The following is a 26914-nucleotide window of genomic DNA, read 5'->3' on the forward strand; positions in this document are numbered from 1 at the left end:
TCAATTCTCAGCACCACATATAAATAAATAAAGAGAAATATATAAAGCTCAAGCATACAGAAATAAAGTATGAACAAAGTAAAAATAAGCTAGGCAAAAACTAAAGCTGGAGAGGTGTCATACCATTTATTAATATCAAACAAATGACTTCAAGTAAAAACCTATCAGTAACTGATAAGGTAAATGAATAATGATAAAAACCTGAATCTAACAAAGAATTTAAACATGAAAAACATGTAATACAAATAGAGCCAGGCACAGAAGTGCACATGTATAATCCCAGGGACAAGGGATCAACTTCACAGATGAAGATCAACTGTCCCAGATATGAAAGCTTGCTCAATCTACACTGTTAAGTTATATTGTAGGACTCTTAAGCCCTGACACTGTGGCTTCGGAGTCTTTTGCTCTGTATAACACAGCCTATGATTTCATTTCGGTTTAAAGTTCATAACAAAAACAAAAACAAAAATCCCTATTATACTTGGAAATTAAAAACTTCAAAATAACTCCTGAGACAAAGAAATTAAAATATACACATATATTTAACTTTTCAAAATGAATGATGATAAATACCGTACCTGAGAGGTAAAGGTAAATGTAAAAAAAAAAAAAAAAAAAAAAAAAAAAAAATCAATTACCAAGGCACAAAATGAAAAGTAAAGGCTCTATATTCAAACCTGTCTTTCTGCCAAAAAACATCTTAAATTTGGAGAAATGAAATAACAATATACATACTAATTACATTTGCTTAATTGCACTAAATATCTTGAACATCTTTAAAATAACTACCAACAAATCAATCTATCTATCTATCTATCTATGGTACTGGGGATTGCAACCAAAGGTGCTTTACCACTGAGTCACATCACCCAACCCTTTTTATTTTATTTTGAGACAGGGCCTGGCTAAGTTGCCTAGGCTGCCTTCAAATTTGCAATCCTCTGGCCTCAACCTCCTGAGTTGGTGGGATTACAGGCATGTGCCATGGTGCCCTGCTCAGACTTCCTTTTAAAAAAGCTTATGTATCACATTCTAAAGGTTCTATTATGATCAACTTAACCGAACTCCCACTGATGATCATGTCAATGATTACTAGTTTCCATTTGTAAAAACAATGTTGCAGGGTTGCGGATATAGTTCAGTGGTACAGAGAGCACTTTCCTAGCATGTTAAACACCTGAGTTCAATCCCCAGACCCAGAAAACAAAAACAAAAACAAAACCAAAACCATACAGTGCCTGTATACACTAGAAAGCAACGGCCTACCTTTCCTTTCACACTGCAACTCATGAAATTAGAGGTTTAGCAGTCCTGGTATGACTTTTACTATTTTCCCATTCATTCTATCTTTAAATCGGAATCAAACTATAGCTAAAATTTGAACTTTGTGACTGAGAAGCAGTTGTAAATTATTCCCTAGTATTGATCAAACTGTACCCTGAAAACACTTTTATGTGCTTGAGTGGCAGACTAGTTTTTATCTTGAATTTTGGTAAAGTCAACCTTATTTTGTTTCAGTTTAGGCTGCCTTAATTTATTCTATTACACTTGAAATCTAAGTCATGTTTCCTCCGAATCTGGGATGTAAAAACATACAACATACTATCAATTTTAGTGACATTAAAAATCAACTTTACCAATGTTAGCTTAAAAATATTTCATGTAAATCATCTACTTTAATTTTTATCATTTTTAACACAAAATATAGAAATTCTTCCATGAATTTTGAAGACATTCATTGTGGCTACATTGTAAAAGTTCTTATAATGCTCATTGCAAAAGAGAAAAACTTTCATTTACTTCTCAGTTATTAGATCTAACTTAAACTACACTATGGTTTCATTTTTTACAGTTAATTTTTCCTAGTTTTCCATAAAAGAAATTCTTGGTTCATCATTCTCTCAGTTCTGTACCTTTATATTTCTACTGCAATATGAATAAAACTTTGTTCAGCTTGACATCAATACCCTTAAGGCTCAAAACATGTATTTGACATATTAGTATAACTTAAGTTTTGTTTGACAAATGAATACTACCTTTAAGAGAATTGATTATCAAATGTTATTCTCTTTCTATATAGGAAATACTGCCTTTAAGAGAAAGTACCAATTCACAACCCCACCTAGAATCAACACCACCCCCCACTTTTAAACTAAGCATTTCTCTGGAAATATTATTAATTAATTATATTCTCACACTTTAATAGTTAAAATGTATCTGGAATACTTAAATGAACACAGAATAAATTTCCCTCAGATGTGTAGGACTGCTGCACATTTTTTCCCCTCTTTTTGGTGCTAGGAGAGAACCCAGGGCCTCGTAAGCATATGCTCTTTACCACGTATTCCATGCCCTGTTGTGCTATTTTTTATCTTCTGTGTAGCTCCTGAAATGTCTGTAATCCCAATTCTTTTTTAATCCTATGACTTGTGATGAATTTAACGATATGTTATACATGTCTTTCCATGAAAAAAATATATGGTATTTAAAAATCATTTTTAAGGGGCTCAGTGGTAGACTGCTTGCCTAGCATATGTGAGGCACTGGGTTCATTTCTTAGCACCATATAAAAAAATAAATAAATAAAATAAAGGTATTGTGTCCATCTACAACTAAAAATATTTTTAAATTGACACAAATAGTACATCAGAACTTATTTCATCTAACTAGCTATAACTTGTACCTGTTGACTATGATGTTTTCCCCATTTCTCTCTCCTTCCTACTTTCCCTACCTTCTGATAACCTCCATTCTACTCTCAACTTCTGTGAGACCAGACCAGCTTTTTTTTTGGTACTGGGGGATTGAACTCAGGAGCACTCAAATACTAAGCCACATCCTCAACCCTATTTTGTATTTTATTTAGAAACAGGGTTTCACTTACTTTTGCTGAGGCTGGTTTTGAACTTGCAATCCTCCTGCCTTAGCTTCCCAAACTGCTGGGATTACAGGTGTGCACCACTGTCCCAGCTATGAGACCATACTATGTGATCTCACTCATGTGGAATCTATAAGACTGAGATTCCACATGAGTGAGATCACATAGTATTTTGTCTTTCTGTGCCTGCCTTATTTTTACTGAAAAGAATGGCTTCCAGTTTCACCCATGATGTTACAAAGGACAATTTCATCCTTTTATGTCTGAATATTCCATTGTATGTAAATACCACACTTTCATTAACCATTCATCAGTCAATACACACTTAGGTTGATTCCATTTCTTGGCTATTGTAAATAGTGCTATAATAAACACGTGATCCTAATTTTAAAAATCTTTGAATGAAAAGTATTTTTTTGTCTTTCTGGAATCATCTGATTATTTTGGATGTTTTCAAATTTTAGAACAATGTATCTTGGCATACTTTTCTGTTTTGTTTTTATTTTTAGTACTGGGGACTGAATCCAGGGGCTCTTTACATCCCCAGACCTTTCATATTTTGAGACAGGGTCTCACTAAATTTCTGAGGCTGGTCTTGAACTTACAATTCTCCTGCCTCAGTCTTCTGAGTCACTAGGATTAAAGGTGTGAGCCTGCATCCATCTTTTTTGTTTCTTTACATCTAATCTCAACTTTCAATCTGGAGTCCTGTGATTTTCAATTCTAAGATGTTCTCATAGTCTTTTCTTCACATTTAGTTCCCTTTCAACTTCTCTTCTTAATAGTTCTACTTTTTGGGACAATGAACAGCGTGGATTGGTGTTTCAATTTCTTACCTCTTCTCTGCTATTGAACATCTCTTTATTTTTTTGATTCACCAATCACAAGAATCACTTCTTAGTATTTGTATTTAACTTGATCTCTCAAATTTCAGTACAGTGCCTCACTGTCTGCCCTCAGCTATGTGTAGTGTCCCTAAAATGGAATTTCTTTCATCCAATCTCACCTCAAAATAAACTTCTTTTCTTCTGCTAAGGTGAAGCATAAAACTGGTTATTTTAAACTCTTCACCTCACTTTTCTCTTCTATAATATATCATCTCTTCAGTTCTTGTATTTCTATACTCTTATGTTAGTGGGATTTCCAAGAAAAAGAAAAAACTTTCAGTTTGTCTTATTTAATTATAAGCCTTTCTATTTTTCTGTCTATAGAAATGACATGTAAATAATGCAGGACACAAAGCAACTTTCTGGTAGAAAGAAATAACCACAAAATGACTGATGACAGATCTTTCTCTGAAATAAAGTTTGATAAGGGGAGCACAGGAAGAACATGAAGATATTTAAGAGTACAAAGGTGAACATGGTAAAAAAACAAAACAAAACAAAACAGAAAATCACAGGAAAAAGACATACTACATTAATTCTGTCTTTATTTCTTTTCATTTCTTAGAAGTGATTATGTCAGACTGGGTATGTAGCCGGGTGGTGAAGCACTTAATATAGTAAGTGCAAGGCCCTGGATTTGATTCCTAGCACCACACAAAAACAACGAAGAGTCATTAATAAATTATTTCTAATTTTTGCTATATAACCCAAATCATGCACTAAACATAAGTCAAATGGCTGATGAATTTCAAATCTATAACTGACAAATCATGGCAATGAAAACAAAAATCTTTGTAAACTAACTTACTTGTATGGAGTCTGTCAGACCTCTGGAAAGACTTCTTCCCTAAGCCTAGTAAGGGACTTTCCACTTTAACTGAGGAAGAAAAGCTGGAGTTTGGATTCTGGGGGCTGCTTGACTGTCCATCAGATTGCTTTCCTTCCCATATTGCTAGGGAGAAAAATAAGAAAGACTAGAGGCACGGAGGTTATAAACAGAAATTAATTAATTAATCAATCATTCAATGTGAACTATAGGGAGTTATGTATGAGGAAATTCTGGCCCTGGCTAATGTGTTTTCAATCTGAGAACTGAAGTAAAAAAACAAAATCCTTTCCTTCCTCCTAACACACTTTCCATTTTTGTTGATAAGTCTCCTTTCTATTAAAAAAAGAAAAAAAAGCAAAGTTCTGCAAGACTCAGAATTTTTTTGGCAATTCTATAGAATAAGCTTATGGCATCAAACTGAATTATATAAGAAAATACAGTCTTTCAGTTAGTCCAGTTTAGATTAAAAACAAAATAAGCACAAAATCCAAAAGCCTATTGACATATCCAACAGAAACTGAAAGGTAGTATGTATAACCTCTTACTTTTAAGGAAGAGAACTGGTAAAGAGCTTATTTTGACTTTTTTTTGTTTGTTTGTTTCCTCCTGGAAACAAAAGATTTATAATGTTACTGACTGGGATGCTTCCAAGTATTATAGGTTAGAAATAGTGGAAATTAGTCTTGATTTATTTCTTACATACTAATCTTATTTATAAACTTTTAAATAACTGCATGATATTTTACAGAAAAACTCCTTTTATTTTAAAAGAATTTATATTGATAATTTGGCAATACAGGGTCATATAAATAAATGTAGCAATTTAAGAATAAATTTCCAGATTTTAATAAGGAAAATATGAGACAACTTTTTAAATATAAATTTATAACACCAACATGAATACACTGGGATAAAGAAACTTCCATTGAAAAAAAATGCCCAAACTACCTACCAGGTTTGGCAGTAGCAGAATCACTGGATTTGACAGACTTGAGAGGAAGGTGTTGGTTGGAGGAGATGGACATGCTTGGTCTGCATTGCTGCTGCTGCTTCTTTTGCTGTTGTTGCTTTAAAGCCTACAAAGAGAAAACTGACTATAATACATAAATTAGCTTTTAGTAAAAATAAAAAGTAAAATGACTTCTTTTTAAATTGTAAGAAGAACGCTACTCATTATTCAATTTCTTTGAAATTTATCAGAGCAAATAAAACCTAAATTAGACAAATTAAACACAAGACGGCAATGATCCCTAGAGTTTGGTTACTTTTTGCCAGTATTATCCTTTATATATAATTGTGAGGAACAGCCAGTTGATATCTTTTAGAACTTAAAAATTCCCAGTAAGTCAAGGATAAAGGACTTAGGAATCTTATAAGAGAACTGTATATGTTTTACCATTTTTTTGTAAACAATTCTAAGCCCTGTACCAAGAAGAGCCCTATTTGCACCAACACTATAAAGAAATGCAAATATTCAACTTATTTATATGCTTCAGAGGTACTACATTTGAAAAAAAGGTAAATAACTACTTGAAGTATCTTGGGAAAGAATACTGAGGCTTATTTCAATTTACCATATTTCAGCAATTTATAATAATGCAGTAAACAGAGGGGAAGGAAAACTAGAAAATAATAGTTAAAAGAATAGTATAGCTCCTTCTGGCTACTTGAGATTATTTTCATTTCTATGAGATTATTAATTTATAGACTAAGTAATACTATTTAGAATGAACAAAATCCAGGAAATTTCCAATTTTTAATGAGGAAAATATGAGACAACTTTTTAAATTAAGGTTGGGGGGAGGGAGGGAGATAGACAGGGTGATGGGGGATTATGAATGTGCATAAGAAAGCAATTTCCAGGTTTTCCGGGAAATGACTTTGTGTTATGGTTTGTATCTGGAATATCCCCCCAAAATCTCATGTTTTGAAAGCATGATCCCAACACAGCAAGGTTCAGAGGTAGCAATTTTAGGCAATAATTAAGGCTCTGAACCCATCAGTGGAGCATTAATATACTGACAGCTGAATGGACTAGTGGACTGTAAGCAGGTGGGGGCATGGCTGGAAGAAGTAGGTCACTGGGCGTGTGGCCCTAGACCATATCTGTCTCTCGTGGCTTCCTTCTCTCTCCTTCCCAGCTGCCATGAGCTAGGCAGTTTTCCTCTGCCATGCCATTTCTTCCTTGGAGTCAGTTGACCATGGACTGACACCTCTGAAACCATGAGCTAAAATAAATCTTCCTCTTATAAGTGGTTCGTATCAGGATTTTGGTCACAGCCACAAAAAGCTGACTTGCCCATTTTAAGCTTTAACCTTCAGGACCATCATGCAATGTTAAATAACTGGTTACTTCCAAGATGCTACAAGGCACAGTGGCAACCCATTGTCCATTCCAGGTTAATGCAAAACTTACCCCATCTATTTCTTCTGTGATCACGTAAATTCACAAACATTATGGAAGCAGAATCATTTATAGCCCATTAATTAAGAATTACACACAGTTCTTGTCCTACCTTAGTAGTTTACAAACTCTGTTCCTAATTCGATTTTAAAACAAATAAATACATAAACAACAAGAACCTCCTCATTTGTGGTAAAGAATAACAGTAATTATGATTACTATGAAAAACGTACACTGTAGACAAAGACTTAAGTTAACATAGCACACTGATTTCTACAAAGAAATCACAACATTTCATTCTTAAGATTACAAGAGTATACCAGAGTAGCATACGCGTCATTAATTAGTTAACAAGGATTGAAAAAAAATGCTTGCCTTTTCCCTGTAAAAAAAAAAAAAGAAGCACTTAAATTTCTTAAAATCTTTCAAAAATTTATAAAAACACAAATGCTACAGGATATTAATGCAGGCAGTAATCAATTTTATCAAATTTATGGATAGCTTTTCATAAAAGTACTTTTGGTTTAAATACTTTAAAATCTACATAACTTTAAAATTTTGTGTTACTTTTGATTATATACATGATACAAAAATACATTTTTAATATTAAATTCAAACTCAAAGCTAAATTCTTTTTTTGACCATCACTCCTGGTGTACAACCTCAAAGGTAACCAGTCATTGATTTGTTTTTCCCTACTGAACTTTTTTTCATATTTACATATATGTGTGTGCAATAAACATTCATAGTTCCATTAAAAACAGCATTGTTTTGTGGATATGTGTATATTTTTATAATTGGTATCATGCCCTATATACTGTAGTAAAACTTAATTTTAATGATTCAATATTATTTTGTGGTGATTTTTCCCTATGTAAAGTGTGTGCAACTCCATCATAAAATAAACCTCTTTTATATAATTGTCTACTTTATTGATATATGATTGCTTATTAAGGAATTTTCTAATATATATGTAAATTAGAAAATTTTAGATTTTATACATGTTTGTTAAGTCTATTTCCAAGTTTGCTATAATAAACATATGTGCAAATACTTTTCTATATTTGTGTATGTATTTTTTCTAACATAAGTTTGAAAATAGTAAATTGCTTAACCATGGGGCATGTGCTTTCAAAATTTAATATATGTTGCAAAATTCCTTTCCAAAGTGGCTACAATAAAATATTCCACAAGCAAATCAGTTTTCCTGCACACTTGCCAATGCTTGATATAATTAAGCTCCTCAATTTATACCAGAATCTGAAGACATAAGTAACCTGTCATTTTAAAGTCTGCCTAAATTACTATTGAGTTTATATTTATTGATCACTTGCATTTCAAAAGAATTAAAAGCTAGTTCTTTAAAAAGTTCAATAAGACACTGACAAGTGATACTGGGAAAAAAGAAGACATAGTATAAATGAACACCACTGAGAACAAAATGGAGACATAAAAGAGCACTGTGCACAACTTCATACCAGTATTTGAAAAAAAATTAGATGAAATGAACTGTTTTCTAAGTTTCCAAAATAGGTTCAAAAAAAAAAAAAGTCAAGAGACTGTAAATAACAGTTTACATTGTAATATTAGGAAAATGATTTTCAGTATGACTTAATAAACCTAAGATCATTTCTAAAAATTTGTTCCAAAATCTAAAAAAAAAAAAAGAGCTACACAACTTATTTTATGATGCTAGAACAATCATGATTTCAAAACTGCTCTTGGATAGTATAAGAATACTATACAATCTAAACTACAATATTAATAAAATTTGGTAACATTAAAAAAATATGTAATGACCATGTAGAGTATTCTAGAGTTAAATAGAACATAATATTAGAAAATCTAGCTATGTAATTCAGATTAATGAAAAAAAATCTACCTAAACAAATTTAAATCATCTACATAAATTTCAAAGAAAACATACCTGAAAAATTCAATACCTATTCATGGTTAATACCCCACCACACACCTCACCCTCAAACTTATTAGCAAACTAGGAACAAGTTAGGAACTTCAAAACTGTGATAAAGAGTTATCTATTGAGCTGGGTTGGAGTTCAGTGGTAGAGTGCTTGCCTAGCACTTGTGAGGCACTGGATTTGATTCTCAGCACCAGAGAAATAAAAAAAAATAAAGGTCCACTGACAAATTAAAAATATTTTAAAAGAGTTATCTACCAAGGGGGCTGGGGTTGTGGCTCAGTGGGAGAGTGCTCACTTAGCATGCGTGAGGTGCTGGGTTTGATCCTCAGAACCACATAAAAGTAAATAAATAAACAAACAAACAAATAAATAAACAAACAGAATGGAGGTGTCATGTCCAACTACAACTAAAAAATAAATATTAAAAAAAAGATATATAAAAAAGTTATCCACCAAAAATCTCCAATGATTATTATACACAGAAGTACAAAAATTACTAGCACATAATTAAGATACTTCATAAAATTTTCCCTTTAAAAGGGTCTAATGTGGGCTGGGGATATGGCTCAAGCGGTAGTGCGCTCGCCTGGCATGCGTGCGGCCCGGGTTTGATCCTCAGCACCACATACAAACAAAGATGTTGTGTCCGCCGAAAACTAAAAAATAAATATTAAAAAATTTCCTAAATTAAATAAATAAATAAATAAAAATAAAAGGGTCTAATGTGGGGCTGGGGTTATGGCTCAGTGGTAGAATGCTTGCCTAGCATGTGTGAGGCACTAGGTTTGATTCTCAGCACCACATACAAATAACTAAAGGTCAATCAACAACTAATAAAATATTAAAAAATAGGGACTGGGGTTGTGGCTCAGTGGTAGAGCGCTTGCCTGGCATGTGTGAGGCACTGGGTTCGATCCTCAGCACCACATAAATAAATAAATAAATAAATAAATAAATAAATAAATAAATAAATAAAATAAAGGTCTATAAACAATTTAAAAAAAAAATTAAAAAAAAGTAAAAGGGTCTAATGTAAAAGCTCTCAAGGAACTTTCAATAACTTCAGAATCATGCACTGCTACTGTGTGAGATCATCCTTCTGATACACAGACTAGCAATGCTTACCTGCTTTAGTGCCTTCTTGCTGTGCTTCTGTGATGGAGAAATGACTTTACCTGCTGGAATGGTGGGCGATGGGCAGCCTGAATGTGGGGAGGATGGCTGTGACAGTCTAGACGATACTGAGGGAAAAAGTGACAATGAAAAATTCTGTTGTCAGCATTGATATCAAGCACCATTCCTTCCCCAGATTATATGCTACCTGTGTTAAGAACTGTGACCAAACACTTTTGGAAAGGATCTTCTTTTTGTAGTTCTACTGCAGCCTCCCTGTTCATTTATTTCCTCAGAAAGCTCTAATGAAGGGTGACAGGATGGGGAAAGGATGGGTGTTAGTATGCATTAATTTTCATTCTTTAAATTTTCAATAGAACTAAAGCAGCAGGAAGTAAGAGTATAAATCACGAGTCATCAAATTAGATAGAAGGTAGAAAAGATCCTAGGATGCTCTGGATAGTACCTATATTCTAAAGTAAGCCTGAAGATGAATTATGACGACAGGATACAGGGGGAAGTCTTAAACTGACAGTTTAAGACAAAGGCAATAAGGCCATTCCATCTGAAAAACTCTTTCACAGTTTTAAACCTTACACTCCTTCATTTCTTCAATCAATGGTAGTTTAAAGCTTATCAATATGAGATGCCATTTGAAGACTTCTCTAATGGAAGGAATGTAAATGTGTACAGGATGTAACCACTTTCAACTAATGAAGACTAGTTGTTCTACGTAGCCTGTTGAAGCCTGGCCGAACCCAAGTCATACATGAAGGAAGGTACTTGCTTTCAAGAGCCTATATTTCTTATAAAAAAAATAGCACTTACATCTATCTTTTTTTTTTTTTAAAATTTGGCAGGATGTTAGTTCTGTTTATGTTAAGGAAGAACACAGAAATAGCTGATTCAGACTTGTTAAAGAAAAAGAAGGAAAAAAATGAGAGAGAAAATTATAAACATATTTCTTAGGGATGACTCCTAAAAGTCACGTTTACTAACATCTTCTTCCTTTCAAGATAGGCATTGTTGGCAAAATGACATCCCATGTTAAATCCCATAAGCTTTAAGATATCATATATTTATTGGCAGGTAGCTAACAAGAAAATTGAGTACAGTTTATTAGAATATGCAAGTTTGGAATACAGCATTTCAATTTACTTAGATTTCTCAAGAAATACACAGTAGATACACTTATAGAAGATAACAGTAACAACATTAAGAAAATTTAGCGCTAGTTTTGTATCCCAACTTTTATGAAAAGGCTTATATATGGGAAAGAGTTGATGTACAATAAACTTGATATTAAAAAACCCAAATTATTCAGTGCAACATATCATATAAAATAAAACTGGATAACTTTGGAAATAGCTGAGCAGCAAAAAGAAATCATATCCTCAGTGTACTCTGATGTTGATCAATTTTTGGAAAATAGCAGCTTTACTGAGATGTAATTTACGTATTATATATTTTAAGGTATAAAATTTAATGACTTTTAGTACGGTTATCACCACCATCAGTTTTCATCACTGTCCACACCCACCCTCTCAAATGTCATAACTGCTAGCTATCATTCTTCTTTCCCTCCCCTGATGCCCTCAGGCCTAGGCAATTATTTATCCACCTTCTGTCTGTATGGATTCACCCATTCTGCATGTTTCATATAATGAAATCATAAAATATGTGCTTCTTGTGATGGATTTTACACAAAGCACAATGTTTTGACTACTCTTCTACATTATGACATGAACATTTCAATCCTTTTTATTGTTGACGAATATTCCAATGTGCATATGCTGCATTTAAAAAAATAATCAGCTGATGAACATATGAATTGTTTCTACTTTTTGGCTATTATGAATGATGTTATGAACAATATTCATGTGTAAGGTTGGTTGATTTGTTTTTCTTGTGGTACGTTGGATTGAACTAAGTATTTTCAGTATACTAGACTAGCACTCTACCACTGAGCTACATCCCCAGGCTGTTTTAATTTCATTTTGAGACAGGGTCTTGCTAAGCTGCTCAGATTGTATTTACAATCCTGTTGCCTTAGCCTCCTGGGTAGCTAAGATTATAAGGGTGTGCCACCATGCCTATCACATGTGTAAGTTTTCACATGTACTTGTTTTCAATTCCCTTCACTTTATTTCTAGGAATGGAACCGATGGGTCTTACTGCAATCCTATTTTCCAAAATGTCTGCTCTTATTTTATGATGCCAATGGGAAAGCACGAAGGTTTCACTTTCTCTACATCCTTTCCAACACTTGTTCTTGTCTTTATGTATTCCTCACCTCCCCCAAATACTGTTTCATTATAAACAGAAAACCAACCAATCAACCAACTAAAATAATGGCTTCAGAAAGTAAAATTAATCTACTTGGTAGCCTGGAAATGAGACAATAAAGATATCTGTAGTTACCAGGATAAACTGACTGAAATGTTCCCCCTTAAGGCAAAACACTTTCTAACAAATTAAAACCACAAGCTTACCACTAAGCCAACTGAAATAAAAAATGAGAATTGTAAGACTTATCAGTAAGAACTACTTCCAGAGTTGACTTTATGCCAAGTATTGGTCTCAACTTCTATGAAACACTGTTCTAACTTTTTAAATATTAAAGGCTCAGGACTTAGGCACATGTTGAAACCCTTGTGTCTCCAAATTCCTTTTAGAGGCTAAACTAAATGTCTTTGAGGATACAATTTTATTAAGAATAGTAACCAAGTACTTCTGTATACCTAAAACTGTCCTGGGTTGATTTTAACAGGATTTCACTGAACTCACATAACTACTCTCTAAGGTAGACACAAGTTCTTTTTCTATTTACTACTCCAAACCCTCAAATTCTACTTTCAGAAATAACTAAATAATCTGATTTTTTATCATCCTTACGTTTTTCTATAAAAATACAGAGTCAAGTTCTGAATTTTATTTCAGAATAATGAATAAGTACCTGCAGTGGGCTGATAATGGTGGCCACCAAAAAGATATGTCCACATCCAATTCCCAGAGCCTGTGAATGTTACTTTATTTGGGGAAAGGGTCTTGGCAGATGCAATTAAGTATCTTGAGATGAGAAGATCAACCTGGATTATCCAAGTGGGTCCTAAATCCAACAACAAAGTGTCTCTATAAGAGATACATAGAAAAGACAGACACAGAGAAGAAGGCCATGTGAAGACAGAGCCGGGGACTGAAATAATGTGGCTGCAAGGCAAGTTAGCAACCACGAGATGCTAGAAAAAGCAAGAACAGATTCTCCTTAAAAGCTTCTGTAGGGAGAACGGCTCCAGTGACATCTTGCTTTCAGACACTGGATCTCCAGCCCTGAGCAAATAGATTTCTGATGTTTAAGCTACCCAGTTCATGGTAATTTGCAGTCTTAAGAAATTAATACAAGTACCTAAAACTAATGAGTTTATTTTTCAAAACTATTTCATTTTTAACTCAGATGTTTACATATTTAAAATTAAATCAAAAACTATTATTAAAAATTTGGTACTGAAAACATCTGATTTTGAGCTACTGGGTGCTCCATGAAGTTGTAAACTACCTTTGAGACTTGGTCCTGCAGTATTTAATTGCTTTCTGGCACAAAAAAGGAAAGTCCTTAGCAAATCTTGCACATTTTTTCCTCAAACCTGGATCAGCTAATTGTCCCACAGAGTACTAGTATTATTTAATTAGAAACAGTATTGAAAGCTAGGTTTAGTGGTCCATGCCTGTAATCCCAGTGACCCAGGAGGCTGAGGCAGGAGGATTCCAAGTTTGAGGTCAGCAAGGGCAACTTAAGACTCATCTCAAAATAAAAATAAAAAAATTAAAAGGGTTGGGAATGTAGCTCCATGATAGATCCCCTAGTCCAGAAAACAAAAACAAAAAGCAGGGGATGGAGGGAAGAAAATAAAAGAAACAGCATTCAAAAACCACACTCTATGCATGTTAGATGTGTTCACTGTTACTGGGTTACCAGTGGTTCTAGGACTTATCAATGGTTGGAACAGAAAAACAAGTCTTGTTTTAGAAAGAGAAAAGTAAACTCAAGCTTAGATACTAAATTTTAACATAAGAATACAGGGTTGTCATTTTTTTATTTTATATTTCTATCCCTCCTGATAATTCTGGTTCTTGGTAATATAATTATATTGTTTCTACTACAGATGTGGTTTCAAAGGAAGCACACCAATATAATTTCCAAAAATAAAGACTAATGAATGCAGTTTAAGGTTTGTGTCTGAAATCCTACACCTAAAATATATCCATAGTCATCTATGTATGTCATTATACAACAAATGACATATTTCAATTTCCTATTTCTAGAAAGTACATTTAAAATGTTAATTATGTAAAGCTATAAAACAATTGCCTGTCTTATTAAGTCTAGATCCCCTTCCCTGATTACGCTTCTCTTTCCCTATAGAAAAATCACTTTTATTAGTTTTATTTTTCCATTGTTTATTTCCATTTTTGCTTTTCTTGGGTGGAAATATGTACAGATAACACTAATTTTTTAAAATTAAGAGTATTAGAGTTATACATAGTAGGTCGGTTCATTTTGACAAAAATCACAATACATGGACTTTGATTTATTCCATTTCAGTCCCTGTTCCCTCCCGCCTCCTTCCTCCCCAATTCTCCTTCCTCTATACCACTGATCTTCCTTTTGGTCATTTATTTATTTTTGATTGGTGCTTTGTATATATACATAAAAATAGAATTCCCTGGTTACACTAATATTTTTATTTATTTCTTTTGAAAAAGAGATCAAGCTGGGCATGGTGGTGCATGCCTACAACCCTAGTGGCTCAGGAGGCTGAGGCAGGAGGAATGCAAGTTCAAAGCCAGCCTCAGCAATGGGGAGGCAGTAAGCAGTGAGACCCTGTCTCTAATAAAATACAGAAAAGGGATGGGGATGTGGTTCAGTGGTTGAATGAATGCCCCTGAGTTCAATCCCCAGTACCCACCCCCTACCAAAAAAAAAAAAAAAAAGAGAGAGAGAGAGAGAGAGAGAGATCAAATATTAACTTCTCAGCACTTTTTCATTTATTCTGTCCTGGAGATAGCCTGGAACATCATCACTCACTAAAAATCTATTAGAAATGAAAGTTATTGGGTCCAAGTTTGGATCTATTGAACCAGTAACTCCAAAGGAAGGTCCTAGAAATCTACATAATAGTTCATGTGATTCTGATGTACACTCCAGTCTGAGAAACAATGGTCTTAATCTATGCTACTTGGTACTTCTATTTTTGAGATTTATTCTTAGAATTGGGGGTTAAGCCAAAAGATAAACACATAGGTATCCAAAAGTAATATTGAAAAAAGTTTCACTACTTTCAGGTTTTAAAAGAAATTCGCCCATGTTTTCTTTTAGTGTTTGATTTCATGTTTTATTTTCCATCCTCAGTATGGGGGACTGAACCCAGAGGCATTCTCTTATTGAGCTACATTCCCAACCCTTTTTCTTTTGAGATAGCTCACACTTAATCACCCAGGCTGCCCTCAAATATGTGATTCTCCTGTCTTTGTCTGCTGAATGCTAAGATTATAGGCGGTTATATTTATTATACATCTAATTTGTTTGAAATTTATCCTATAGTATTGTGGGAGAAATGAACCTACTTACATCTTTTTGGTTATTTCAACATCTTTGTATATATCTTATAAGGTAATGCTCAGATTCTTTTTTCCCCTTGCTGTTGTTGATGTTATTGCAAATGTTTCTTTTCCCCCATGATCATTTATACATATATATATATATATATATATATATATATATGGTGGCTGACTGCTATATATTAATTTTATTTACATCCTGCGACTTTATTATATTCTGCTTTATCAGTCTCAAATGATTCTTTTGTGTTTCTCAGATACAAAAATCATATAAAAATATAGTTTTCTGAGTCTTGTTGCATATTATTTTAATTGCTTTCTCTTGCTTAATATAGAAATGAATACTTCTAACAATGTTAAATATAAATGGAAATGGTGGATACTATCTTGTTTTCTGGTTCTGAACTTGTTCTGGTTAAAGAGTAAACCAATGGTATTTCCCAATTAAGATGCTAGGTTTTTTTTTTTTTTTTTTTTTTTTTGTACCAGGGATGGAAATGGAGGCATTTTACCACTGAGTTACACTCCTAGCCTTTCTCCTTTTTGGGACAGGGTCTCACTAAGTTGTTGAGAATGGCCTTAAACCTGATATCCTCCTGCCTCAGCTTCCTGAGTCACTGGGTTACAGGTATGCAACACCACACCCAACTTCTTTTGTTTTTAGTTGATGCTACTGAAAGGGGAATATAAAAATTTCTTAGTATGTTCCAACATTTTGCCTTACATCTCTAGTAGTTTCTGCTTTATGCAACTTGTTTTACATAAATCTTAACTATTACCATCTAATAGTCATTAAAAAGTGATGCTTTTGATTCTTTTAACATTTTTTGTCCTGAATTATTCACTGTCTGAATACTTCAAAGCTACTGTTTTGGTCTTATTTACTTTTGCTTACTGAATCTTTATCCTCCTTTTATTTATTTGGTTTTGGATGGTACTGGAGATCGAATTCAGAACTTCACTGAGTTATATCTCCAGCTCTTTATATCCAGTTAATCCCTGTACTAAAGTGTTTGGAATAACAGGACATCTTATTCTCAATCCAGCAACTCCGAAGATTCAGAAAAATTTTTCTATTTATTTTCAACTCTGGTATTATTTTTGGACTGCTTTGTAACTTAAAGGAAAAAACACACATTAAAAATATAGTTCAGCCACACTGAAGTACAGAGAAAAAAAAAAAGAAAGAAGGAAAGAGAAGCAACATGGCACAAGTGGGCTGAGTAGGTTTTGAACACCTTCCCATTTCCTTATGAATAAAGAGAGTGACTATAATAACAAAAGAAAAAGACCATGGACAATATCTTTAATGAAATGAGGTGACAAGGTATTCCCCCAAAAACCCAAGAATGAAAGCAGGTTGCACCAAACCCTTGTATGCATAAGTGTCCTTCAGCTTTGACTGCAGGTCTCACTGAAGACAATGAAAACAGATTTTTAATCATAAAAAATATTATGGCAGCTGAGATGATGAACTAGAAAATGTTTCAAAAGGATTTCACTGTAATAATGCTTGTTTGTATAATAAGGAATGCACTTTATTTCCTTTATTAGTTTCCCAGGGTTGCTTTAAAAAAGTATCATAAACTAGAGCGCAAAACAAAAATTTAGTCTCTCACAGTTCTGGAGACTGTAATTCCAAAATCAAAGTATAAGGGCTGGTTCCATGTAAGACTAGGTGGGAAAAATCATTCCAACTTCTCTACTATCTTCTGGTGTCAATCCTTGGTGTTCCTTGGTTTAGATGCAGCACCTCAACCTGTCTTCATCTTCATATGGGGTTCCCCTTGTGTCTCCTTGTCTTCACATGGCCATCTTATATCACCAGTCTTATGGGTTAAGCATCCACCCTATTCCAGTTTGGCTTTATCTTAATGTATTAACTCTATATCAACTCTCTGTCTCTCGTTTTTTTTTTTTTTTTTTTTTTTAAAGAGAGAGAGAGAGAGGGGGGAAGAGAGAGAGAGAGAGAGAATTTTTTAAAAAAAATATTTATTTTTTAGTTTTCGGCAGACACAACATCTTTGTTTGTATGTGGTGGTGCTGAGGATCAAACCCGGGCCACACGCATGCCAGACAAGCGCATTACCGCTTGAGCCACATCCCCAGCCCTATATCAACTCTTGTTTCTGAAGTTACATTCTAAGGTTCTAGGGCTTAGGACTTCAACAATCTTTCTGAGGGTACAACTTGAATCCTAACACTCACCTTTCTTTCATTTAGCCTATTTTCCAGAGCTATATAGTAACTTAATACTTTCCATTCACTGATTATAAGCTGCATTGCTACTTGAATTTTCTCTAAGGTCCAGAAATTAGAGCATATACTCCAATTTATTCAAAATCATATTCTCATCTATGTTTATAAACCAGAGACTTATAATCTGTACACTTTACCATAGTCATGTCATGTCAAGCTTTAATTAATATTAATAATATCCCCATCACAAAGGAATTCTAGCTCAGCTGGCTTTTATCAGTGAATTCTCCCAAACTTTTTAAGGGGGGAAAAAAATCTTACACAAATTTCTTCAGAGAACAAAACCCAGCAAATACTAACCAACTTGTTTTATACCAAATTTTGACATGAAAATTATGAGAAAAAAATGCTAACAAATATTTCTCACCAATAAAACAAAAATATCAGATGCAGTGGGCTAGGGTTGTAGCTTAGCAGTACAGCACTTGCCTAGCATGTGTGAGGCAGTGGGTTTGATCCTCAGCACCACATATAAAAAAATAAAGGTATTATGTCCATCTACAATTAAAAAGATATTTTAAAAAATCAAATGCAAAATATAAGCAAGTGAGTCTATGGATATGTAGGATTAATAATATACCAAAATATTATCTCCATAGATGAAGGAAAATGACTGAAAAAATTCAAATCTGTAAAATTTCCTCATAAACTACCAATAAAAGGGAAATTACTTCAGACAACCCATGATAGAATCAAAAAAGACAACCGATATTCCATTTCTATTTCACTCTTTAAAGAAGCCCTAGCTACTACAACATGGCAGGAAGGGAAAGAAGCAAGGAAAGAAAGAAGAAAAAGAAAACTGCCATTATTCACAAATCACATGTCTGTATAAGGATACAACCCTAAGTGTATGTGTATATGTGTGTGTGTGTGTGTATATATATATATATACCATCAGGTTTTTAAAATTTAGCAATATTATTACATATAATGGGCCCTGAGTGGTGTTATATATACTTGCTAGATATGCCAAGAATGCAAGTACATACATAGTCTTTATCTAGGGTTATGTTTGCAGTCAACAATCTCTCTCAATCTCCCTCTCTTTTTTTTTTTGGTACTGGGGATCAAACCCAGAGGTGTTTCACCACTGAGCTACATCCCTACCACTTTTTAAATTTTGGGACAGGGTCATACTAAGTTGCTGAGGCTGACGTTGAACTTTCCGCCTTCCTGGCTCAGCCTCCCAAGTCACTGGGGTTTATAAGCATAAGCTACTGTACCTGGATGCAGACAACAATCTTAATGAGACAGTCTCTTCCCAGGCAAAGTGTACTTGCTTCTGCTTGAATCCCTCAAGCTCAATGTTTCTTAGCTGAGAAGTAAAGCCCACATATGAGTAACATGTATATGGACCTTCATCTTATCAACCCTGTGAGACCTGGGGTAAAGGGAAACTGACACCTAAAATGTATGCTGGTACTGATAGTGCTTGCTATGCTGTAAGAATCTTCTTTTCCTTTGATCTAGAAGTCTTGTATCTTTTCTCAATATCCATGAACAAATAACATTCATGAACTCTATGTGCTAGCTAAACTTAAAAACAGGCTTAAATCCAAGACCCTTCACAGTATTCAGAATCAGAGTCCAATTCCAATAGCCAACACAGAAAACCAACTTACAGTCACATGAGATACTATTACAACTCACTGAAGCCTAAAATTAGGAAGACTGACAATATCAAACATTGGTGATTGTGTGAAATAATTGAAATTTTCATGGACCGTGGTATCATTGCTTTGGAAAATTGCTTGGCCATCAATAGACTATTTAATTCTACTTGGGGGTATATACTCAACAGAAATGAGTATAAAAACATATTTTTAAATGTTCACACAATTTTAACACACACAGAGAAAAAAATAACCTAAATGTTTATTAATGGAGGAATGAGTAAATAAATCTGAGTAATTGTAGATATTTATACAATAAAATACTATACAAATTTTAAAATCTGATATAGTGCTATACACAAGATAATGAGTAAATGTTATGAACAATATTAAAAGCAAAAAATATATAAACATGATTTGATTTACATAGGTTTAAACACTGTCTCTGAATTCTATCTGTTCCAGAAAAAACTCATCTGTGACATGAGTAGTTATTATTTGGGGCAAAGGATATGACCATAAGGGAATGGGGGCATTATTTTGCTCCTTGGTCTGGGAACTGGTTCAAGGTGCTATTCCATTTGTAAAAATTTAACAAGTGGTATACTTATTTTTTTAAAAAAATATTTTTAGTTTATTTATTTATTTTTATGTGGTACTGAACCCAGTGCCTCACATGTGCTAGGCAAGCGCTCTTCCTCTGAGCTACAACCCTAGTCCTTTATTTGTATTTATTTATTTTTATGTGGTGCTAAGGATCAAATACAGTGCCCACACAAGCCAGGCAAGTGCTCTACCACTGAGCTATAACCCCAGCCAACAAGTGGTATACTTATGATATGTCCATTAATGAATATATATTATGACCCAATAAAAATCTTAAAATAGGCAAAATCAATCTACTTTGACATAAGACAGTATTTACATTTTTAGCTTAAATTTATTTATAAAAATTGTATGTATTTTTTGGGAGTACCATATATATATATACACACACACACACACACACACACACACACACACAATAAACATGGAATTGCAGGATCATACAATAGACCTGTTTTTAATTTTTTTTGAGGAACCTACTTCTCCTATGTCTTCTCCATAATAGCTGTATTAATTTACATTCCCACCAACTTACTCTTCTTCAAAACAGCTGTATTAATTTACATTCCTACCAACCATTTGCAAAGGGTTCCCTTTTCTTCACATCTTCTTGTTATCTTTTGACTTTGATAGTAATCATTCTTACTAGAAAGAACTGATATCTCATGTAGCTTTGATTTACATTTCCCTAATGATTAATGATGCTGAACATTTCTTTCATATGCTTATTGGCTGTTTGTCTTCTCTTAAGAAATGTCTATTTAGGCCTATTGCTCATTTTTAGTTTTTAGCTGATGAGGTGTTTAAGTTTTTTTAATATATCCCAGGTATTAATCCTTGTCAGATGGACAGTTGGCAAATATTTTCTCCTATTCTGTAGGTTATCTCTTCATCCTATTGACTATTATCTTTGCTGGGCAAAGATGTAATCCCATTTGTTTCTCTGCTTTGGGAGTCTTGTCCAAAAAATCCTGACCCATTCCATGTCCTTAAGTCATTCCCCTGTGTTTCCTTCTACTGGTTTCATACTTGCACGTCTTATATGTTTAATAAGACATTATAATTATTTTATTATTAATAAAAATAAATCCATTTATTTTTGCAACTGGTTAGAGATAAGAGGGCAGATGAAGGATGAGAAGAGGCTGGGAGATGGCATGATGTCTCTGCAGTGTAGGTAAAGGATCATAAAATTACTTACTCATGGTGGTAAGGGTAATTTTCTGTGCCCAACTCAAAAAGAAGGCAAGACAATTTTATACTTTTTCCTCCTTTAAAATAAAAGTAGGGCTGGGCACACGCCTGTAATCCCAAAGACTTGGGAGGATGAGGCAGGAGGATCACGAGTTCAAAGCCAGCCTCTGCAACTTAGCAAGGCACTTAGCAACTCAACAAGACCCTGTCTCTAAATAAAATATAAAAAAAGGGCTGGGAATATGGCTCAGTGGCTAAACACCCCTGGGTTCAATTCCCAGTACCAAAAAAAAAAAAAAAAGTAGAAAGGTCTGGTGGAGTATACCTGTAGACCCAGTTACTCAGGAGGCTGAAGCTGGGGGAATAGGATGAGGATGGCTTGAGCCCACAAGTTCAAGAACAGCCTGGACAGCATAGCAACTCCTGGCTTAAAAAAGATAGAAAAAAATTTAAATTCTGAAAAAATGTTGGTATGCCCCCCTTGCTTTTTTTTTTTTTTTTTTTTAAATAAGGTTGAAAAAGTAATCTAAACTAATATGGTCTACTGACTAGTCTGCAACAAGGTCATTACAAAAGTGAGAACAAACATTTAGATACTTTCGGAGAAACCTGACATTGCGGAGCCATTCTTAATCATTTTATAAAAGTACTGGTCCACTGGGATTGAAGGGTCCTTTGTGATGAACAATTTGAGAGTTACCTGAGGAGTTTCCTGAGGAGATAGGGACAGAGATAGGGAGTACATAGGAAAGGCATGAGAACAGTTATAAGAAAAGGGACCCTAGGACCACAACTTACAGAGGAAAAACATCCTGTTTGAAACTTAAGGCTACATTTTAACTATATCAAGGCCCTGTTTATAATCTTTTCTTACCAAGTGGCACTAACTAACTAACTAACTAAGTAATCACTCATAGTTTAATAATTAACAGTTTTACTTCAAACAAAACTGATTAATGTCATACCGTACCAAGGAGATATACTTCCTACAACAAATGATTATAAATAAACTGAATTGCCATGCACTGTGGCACATGCCTTCAATCTCAGCTTCTGGAAAGACTTGGGTAGGAGGGTCACAAATTCAAGATCAGTATGGAGCCAGGCATGGTGGCGCACGCCTGTAATCCCAGCAACTTGGGAAGCTGAGGCAGAAGGATCTAGAGATCAAAGCCAGCCTCAGCAACTTAACAAGGCATTTATCAACCCAGGGAGACCCTGTTCCTAAAAATACAAAAAAGGGCTGGGAATATGGCTCACCGATTAAGTGCCCCTGGGTTCAATCCCCAGTACTAGGAAAAAAAAAAAAAAAAGATCAGTATGGACAACTCAGGAAGACCCTGTCTTAAAATTGAAAACAAAAAGTAAAAAGGGCTGGGGGTATATAGCTCAGTGGTAAAGCACTACTGGGTTCAAATCCCCTGGAAGGAAAAAAGGAAGGAAGGTAGTTGGCAGGCAGGCAAACACACAGGCAGTAAGCAAGCAAGTAAGGAATTGAACTAACCTAAACACTATTGATTAGAAAAACTAAAAAAAGCTCTTATAGCAACTCAAGATATTTAATGGATAAGAAGATACAACCAACAGAAGAAAGCCTATAAACAATCTTTTTCCTCTTGTTATGTAGTTACAAAATTGCGAAGTGTCACTAGTATTGCCATTTTCTCTTCTCTGATCCACCTTAATTGTCCTGAGAAATTACTTTGTGTACACCAATAACATATAAATGAGACTAAGACTAAAAATTAATAGTCTGATGCAAATTTTTTTCTGTCCATGAATTCCCTCTCCCAGTCAAATTTATCCTCCTATGGCTTCTGGAAACACTGTACACATTCCTCCTTCATGTCTTTTTGGTTTTATTTTCATGGTATATCTTGTTTTCCCTAGAGAAGATGACGTTACCTAAGAACTTTCTATGTTCATAAAAATAGTAATCCAGGTAAAGTTAGTACTCATTTTCCAGTGATGACATAATATGATAAATATACACGCATATAACTTACTAGGCTATCTGTTAATTATCTGCTCCTCCCACTGTATCTCTAGATATGCTGACAGAACTTTAAAGAAGAGGTGCACATCTTATTTTTTTTTAACCTTTATTTTATTTATTTATTTTTATGTGGTGCTGAGGATCGAACCCAGGACCTTGCACATGCTACGTGAGCGCTCTACCACTGAGCCATAACCCCAGCCCCAGGGTGCACATCTTATTCAAATATGTTTCTCAAGTGCCTGGCAAACTGTACATACTGTGGAGAAAGAATGAGTATAGAAAAAAGTTTAAACAAATTTGTTACTTTGATGGCTATTAAAACAACAACAACAACAAAAAAAAACCCTAATGGCTTACACAATGCTTTTCAGAATTATAACCTGATTATTCTCCAATGTAGAATGCTCAACAGATTTATTTACGAACATTCTTTTTTTAATCTTATCAGAAAAAAAAATGCTTGCTCTCATTTAAACATATATACTTAACAAAAGATAAGTTCTGGCCAAAAGATCAACAATTACTATTTTTGAGTAAAACATAGCTACACACAAAATCTATAAAGCTTAATATTATTTTCAGAAAAACATTTAAAACAACTTCTAGAACCTCTGTATCAAAGGAATTTCATAGTTATGTATCACTGAGTATAAATTTGATACATGTAAATATCAGAATTTTCCACTTCCACAGACAACTGACTGTAATACCAAACAAAGTCATGAGGATATGGACTATTAATATGAGATACAGCTGAATGAAAAGGTTTAGAATAATCACTGTCTTAAAAGTTTATTTTCGGGCTGGGGCTGTAGTTCAGTGGCAGAGCGCTTGCCTTGCATATGTGAGGCACTGGGTTCAATCCTCAGCACCACATAAAAATAAATAAAATAAAGGCATGCTGTCCATCTACAACTACAAAATAAACAAATAAATAAATAAATAAAATTTAAAAAAGCTTATTTTCTCCTGACAATATCTGATGGGTCTCTCTGAAGTACTAGGGAGATTATTGGAAATACTGGAGCAGTATTATAGTTTCAGTCTATAAAAAACAGTATGACTTCTAAGGAAGAGGTTTTATTCTAATTCTTTCTTTTGAAGAATTTCATTTCTAGAAGTAATAGACCTGTTTTAATACTAAATCCCAAGTGTAGTCTACTCCAAACTGAGCAGATTGTGGCTCCTGATTATGTTCTAAGATTTCCCTAACCAAATAGGAAAGGCCATACCTGAACAACTTCCTTGCTTCTGGGTACCTTCACAGTCCAAGTCCTACTAGTGTGGCCATCTTTAATATAAGACAGAGCTAAAACCTTCAACTTACTCACAACTAAGGAAGAGAACATTTCCAAAGGTGTTTGTACCTAAATTAACTTGGCCAAAAGTCCTGTCCCTAGGATACTTCTGAAAGGAAATATCATTTTCCACATTCAGTAACTTAACACATATATAAATGTTAGAGGGCATGTAGATCTATGGTATGTTAAGCAACTCCAGACACTATGTACAAAATTCCTGATTCAAAGGAGTTTTGAGTAAATAGTAAATTAACATTAGTTCATACTCATGCAATAATTCCTTATAGTGAAAAGGAATATTTCATATAACTGATTGTTTTCTTAAGATACTTTAAAAGCAGACCAAAACCTAACAAAACTTTTCTCTTTCAAAAGATAAAAATAATACCCCTGCAGTGGCTTCAAACTGCAGTATTTTTATTTCATTCTAAGAAAAAGGCAGAAGCTTCATGTAACTGCAAATTATAAAAAAGCAAAGAAAACAGATGATTTTAATAATTATTTCTCTGGAGTTATTCCACCTTACCTTGGCTTGAATTTCCATAAAGTTCTTCTCTGAACATTGTTTCCTGTCTAAAAACTAAAAATTACAACTACGTTTTAAGTTTCTCTACTTTAAGTTAGTTTTAATACTGGACTGAATTTCAAAGTTCTATTCTCTGTTCTTATTTAAAGGCATACATTATTCTAGAGAGTTTCTATTGATTTTCAACTACAAGTATCAGTTTTGCTGTCAGAACTCTTTATTTTTGTACATAAAAGGAAGTGGGTTTTGATACTATCTCAGTGTTCTTCCTGTCTTACAATGCATTTGAAATAAAGTGATGTCAGATTGAGAATAAACCCTAAGTAAGAAAAAGGAATAGGCACAATAAATTTGCTTTCCCTTTGTTGATAACTGCAACTGATTTAGAACTGCCTTGCTGCATGCTGCAACTGTCACTGCTGGCTACAGATTGTAAGGTCTGTCACTGCTGGCTACAGATTGTAAGGCCTGTCACTTTAATTTCTTACTGGAGTACAAAAACATTCATAAATATGTAACATCTTACTGTAATCCAAGAATAAATAATGAGTACTAGGGCTGGGGTTGTAGCTCAGTGGTAGAGCACTTCCCTAGCATGTATGAGGCACTGGGTTCAATTCTCAGCACCACATATAAATAAAGGTACACTGACAACTAAAAAAAATATTTAAAAAATAACAATAATGCAATGATTTCTAGGGGGAAAAATAAATCAAAAACAGCTCAAAAATAATTTTGAACTTGATATTTGCCTTGTTGTTCAAGTCTATTATTATGCAGTGTAGAGCACAGGTTATGCTATTCAAATCTACCTACCAAGATACTTACCATAATAGGATTCCATTTCTTAGATCTTTCTGTATCTTAATACATTTACCTCAAACTCTTAAAAATACAATGATTTTGTTCACAGTTTACTCCTTTAATACTGATTTTCCTATTCCCAATTCCATCCAAAAAATATGATTCTTAGTAACTGTTTCCATTGCCCAGTGACTTAGTTGGCTCCTAATCTTCGATCTACAATTTCCAAACTTAAAAAGTTAAAACTGGGGAGAAGAGATTAAAGGGTGTTTACAGTTTGGGCTTTATACTTCCAAAAACGGGGACTAGAAAGTCCCAAACCACACCTCTTTCACTACTGGCAGGGACAACTTAAAATTATACATCAAGGATTATGCTCAGAGGCCTCAATTTGTCTTGCTTTCATTCCATTTGTCCTTAACAAGTGAGGTCTGGATGGCTCTCCAAATGGTTGTGGTCTTTAAAGTAAAATACTTTGATTACAAAGTTTGCCTGCATTGCACATATAATATCTAAGCCAGAGCCAGAGAGCACATATGCGGACACCAATTATCTCAATTCTCTTCAGGAAAAACACACACATTAACAGTGATGGTAATTTATCAGAATTACTTTTTTTTTTGGGCAGGGGGAGGGGGTACCAGGGATTAAACTCAGGGGCACTCAACTACTGAGCCACATCCCCATTCCTATTTTGTATTTTATTTATAGACAGGGTCTCATTGAGTTGCTTAGCACCTCAGCCTCCTGAGCCACTGGGATTACAGTCGTGTGCCAGTGAGTCTAGCTTAGAACTGTTTCTTGATATAGGCCCATTAACAGTTCTGAAAGCACTTCAAATTAATGAGCCTAGTATTTTGGGAAATATAATCTTAGCTACTAGATTCAAAGATGGCTCACCTATCACTCAAATCTAAGAGGATCTTCAAGCCAAGGAAAATCTATTTTACTC

General features: G+C 34.1%; 1 protein-coding gene across 10 annotated transcripts in view; it reads right to left on the reverse strand.

The window, feature by feature from the left end:
* The window catches only part of Asxl2 (ASXL transcriptional regulator 2), a 135993-nt gene that overhangs the window by 30382 nt on the left and 78697 nt on the right, over nucleotides 1–26914 (reverse strand). For 5 of the 10 annotated variants that reach the window (XM_071601410.1, XM_071601411.1, XM_071601412.1 and 2 more), the window contains 4 exons: nucleotides 12995–13147; nucleotides 10051–10166; nucleotides 5550–5673; nucleotides 4577–4720 (listed from right to left, as the gene is read on the reverse strand). In XM_071601410.1, the coding sequence (XP_071457511.1) occupies nucleotides 4577–4720; nucleotides 5550–5673; nucleotides 10051–10166; nucleotides 12995–13147 (537 nt within the window). The remainder of the gene's footprint in view (nucleotides 1–4576; nucleotides 4721–5549; nucleotides 5674–10050; nucleotides 10167–12994; nucleotides 13148–26914) is intronic. The other 5 variants (XM_071601417.1, XM_071601414.1, XM_071601418.1 and 2 more) reach the window with 3 other exon arrangements.

This window comes from Marmota flaviventris, chromosome 14, assembly GCF_047511675.1.
Source record: "Marmota flaviventris isolate mMarFla1 chromosome 14, mMarFla1.hap1, whole genome shotgun sequence".
Classification (NCBI taxonomy): domain Eukaryota; kingdom Metazoa; phylum Chordata; class Mammalia; order Rodentia; family Sciuridae; genus Marmota; species Marmota flaviventris.